Source organism: Triticum aestivum, chromosome 2D, assembly GCF_018294505.1.
Source record: "Triticum aestivum cultivar Chinese Spring chromosome 2D, IWGSC CS RefSeq v2.1, whole genome shotgun sequence".
Classification (NCBI taxonomy): domain Eukaryota; kingdom Viridiplantae; phylum Streptophyta; class Magnoliopsida; order Poales; family Poaceae; genus Triticum; species Triticum aestivum.
Genome location: NC_057799.1, coordinates 450,163,988 through 450,166,891, shown reverse-complemented (window position 1 = coordinate 450,166,891; position 2,904 = coordinate 450,163,988). Strand labels below are relative to the sequence as shown.

General features: G+C 53.6%; 1 protein-coding gene across 1 annotated transcript; it reads right to left on the bottom strand.

The window, feature by feature from the left end:
• Window positions 1–1,900: 1,900 nt before the first annotated feature.
• On the bottom strand, window positions 1,901–2,567 carry LOC123049556 (uncharacterized). Its single transcript, XM_044472457.1, has one exon. It carries the CDS (start codon window positions 2,507–2,509, stop codon window positions 2,021–2,023), a length of 489 nt encoding a protein of 162 aa, XP_044328392.1. The 5' UTR covers window positions 2,510–2,567; the 3' UTR covers window positions 1,901–2,020.
• Between the last annotated feature and the right edge of the window lie 337 nt (window positions 2,568–2,904).

Sequence of the window (2,904 nt, the reverse complement as noted above, 5' to 3'; positions counted from 1 at the left end):
GCAGAGCCAACCATTCTCGGCCCATAGCCAAGTGTTAAAGAGCACAATACAAACTTGGACCAAGAACATCTTACGGATTCAGATTCCAGGCGGCAGCTGGGAGCGCATCCTGGACTTCGCCTGTTTACATCTGAAACTATCAACTTTCTCCGACGTCAATACTGCCGTGGTTGCTCACGAGTAGAAATCTACATATGCTACAGGCCTACAGCTACAGATTACGCATACATACTCAAATCAACAAGGCCCTAATCAATACGGTTGACATGGTGCCCATTGCCCAGGCTAGTGCCACCGTACTGTTGACTGCATAAGCTTGGCATGAGGGCCTTCTTCAGCTACCAATTCCTCAGCCTGAATCGTAAGATTTCTCGGTCACGCAGTATGCGGACGACACCATCTTGATCCTCCCCGCTGATCTTGCGATAATCACCACGATCAAAGGCTTGCTAGACTCCTATGCTAAGCCCACTGGACTAAATATTAATTACACCAAGCCACAAATGATGCCTATTAATGTGTCAGATCAGGGGATTTCAGACATGGCTGCGGCCCTGGGCTGTCAGCTGGGAACCATGCCCTTCACTTACCTAGGGTTACCCCACGGTGAGAGATTTGATGCCTCTTGTCTTGTGGACAACATTGAACGTAGGCTCTCTGGGACGGCCCTCTGGATGTCATATGGTGGCAGAACTCACCTCAGTACTCTCCTCTCTGCTCTCGTTCGCGATGTGTGTTATTAAGCTACCAGATAAACTGTTCGATCTTTTTGATCGTGCTAGATGGAATTGTCTCTGGAGGAAGGTGATGGATAGAGACGTCACTCTTTGGCAGCTTGGCACTTGGTTTGCCGACCAGAAAAGAAAGGTGGCTTTGGAGTGCCTGATCTTAAAAATTCAAAACCAGGCCCTTCTCTTGAAATATGTCCACAAGTTCATACATAAGGCGGATGTGCCGTGGGTCTTGCTTATCTGGCATAAATACTGTGAAGAGACGCCACCCCATGCAAAACCCAGGTGTGGTTCCTTCCGGTGGCGCAACATCTTCTCCTTGATGGATGTTTACAGAGGCCTGGGGCTGGGGACACCATCCTTCTCCGGAAAGATCTGTGGGACACCGAGGGACTATGCAAGACTCGTATCGTTGTCTCTTTTCGTTTGCTAGAGAAGACATTTCTTTTGCCCAGTTCATGGTTAACCCTGAACCTGATCAGAATTTTCAGTTGCCACTGTCTATTCAAGCTAGAGAAGAACCAGAGGTGGTGACTGAAAAGCCAAACGAATTCTACAAATATCTCAGTTGATCCTCTAAGGCTGATGAACGGATTATCTGTTGGTGTGATGTCAATGTCAAGCGAAACAAATCCTACAATTTTTTCTTCAGAAATCTAAACCCTCCGACACACGTCCCTGCCATCTGGAAATCCAAGTGTACGTATGATGAAGCACAAGGTTTTTGCCTGGTTGATGTTCATGGGTAGAGTAAACACAAAGAATCTTCTCTGCAGGAGGCACTTCAGCATTGGTGATGATCACTCATGCTTGCTATGCTCCAACTAACCTGTTGAAACTAACATTCACTTATTCTTCGAATATGAGTTCAGTGCTTCATGCTGGGGGATCTTGAATATTCATCGGGACACCTCCAGAGGTATGCAGGAGTGATAGCTATGGCGGCTAGAAGCTGGCATCAGGTCATGTTCAAAGAAGCTGCGATCATGGCGGCCTGGACCATATGGAAGCAGAGGAACAGACGTCACTTTGATAGGATGGCACTCACTTTGTTGAGCTGGAAGAGAGGACTAACTTGAGACCTGGAGATTCTGAAGTTTAGGGCTAAACCTGAAAACCAAACCCTACTTGAAACCTTGATCGCCTCCCTTCAAGCCTAGGCTCTCCTGTTGTTGGTAATCTCTCTTATACTGTATTTATACTGACCATACTACGCAAGAAACATCTCTTCAGATTACATCAGAGTAGTACAAGCAGTTTATTGTGCAGATTTACAGCTTAACAAAGGCCTAGCCCAAGCTGAGGTAAACAGCGGCGGCGACGCCGGCGGTGTAGACAGCGACCAACTTCCCAGCCGCGCCGGCGCCGGCGCGGGAGACGATGGCCACCCCGAGGATCCCGGCCGCGCCGGCCGGGGCACGGACGAGCGCCGCCTCGGCCGCGCCGGCGAGCACGGCCTCCCTGAACAGCTCGGCCGCGAACTCCCCGAACTGATCCCGCGAGAGCTCGGCAGCGCCTTCCAAGCCAGAGACACGTAGCGCAGAGTCTACGCGCACGCGCGGCGGCGGCGAGGGCACCCAGCGGCGGACGATAGGGAGGGAGCCCCGCAGGGCCGAGTGGAGGTGCGCGGACGCGTCCGCGAGCTGGTAGGGGCGGACGCCGGAGAAGGCGTGCTGGGCGTCGGCGAGGCAGCGGTCGAAGGCGGCGTCGCAGCCGGCGGCGAACGCCGGCGCCCGCCGGAGCGCCGCGTCCACGCGCTTCGAGGGGCTCAGGCCCATCTTTGGTGGATTGGATTTGGTTGACGTGACGAGAGTATGGGCTTCGCAGCGATTACTTCGGAGATTTTGCAGCTGCTTATTTGGCAGGCCTCCTCCGCTTGCTGGGTCAGTGTAAAGGCCTACTAGCCCATAACGTTGTAATTGTCAAATTCCTTTTACATCCACCGCGCAGGGCCAAACCCTATTCGGCGCCTTCTGCGCGAGAGCTCCTCCCTGGCGCCTTCAGCGCCCGTTGGCGAACGCAGCGCCCACTGCGTCGCTTGACTGGGCCTGGCCCAGTAACGCTCGCTCGCTAGCTGGCTCCTCCCGCTCGCCCGCTCGCTGCCCCGGTGGCTCACTCGATCGCTGCCCCCCGCCGCTCCCTCGATCCCCCGCTCCCCTCGATTGTAGTACGT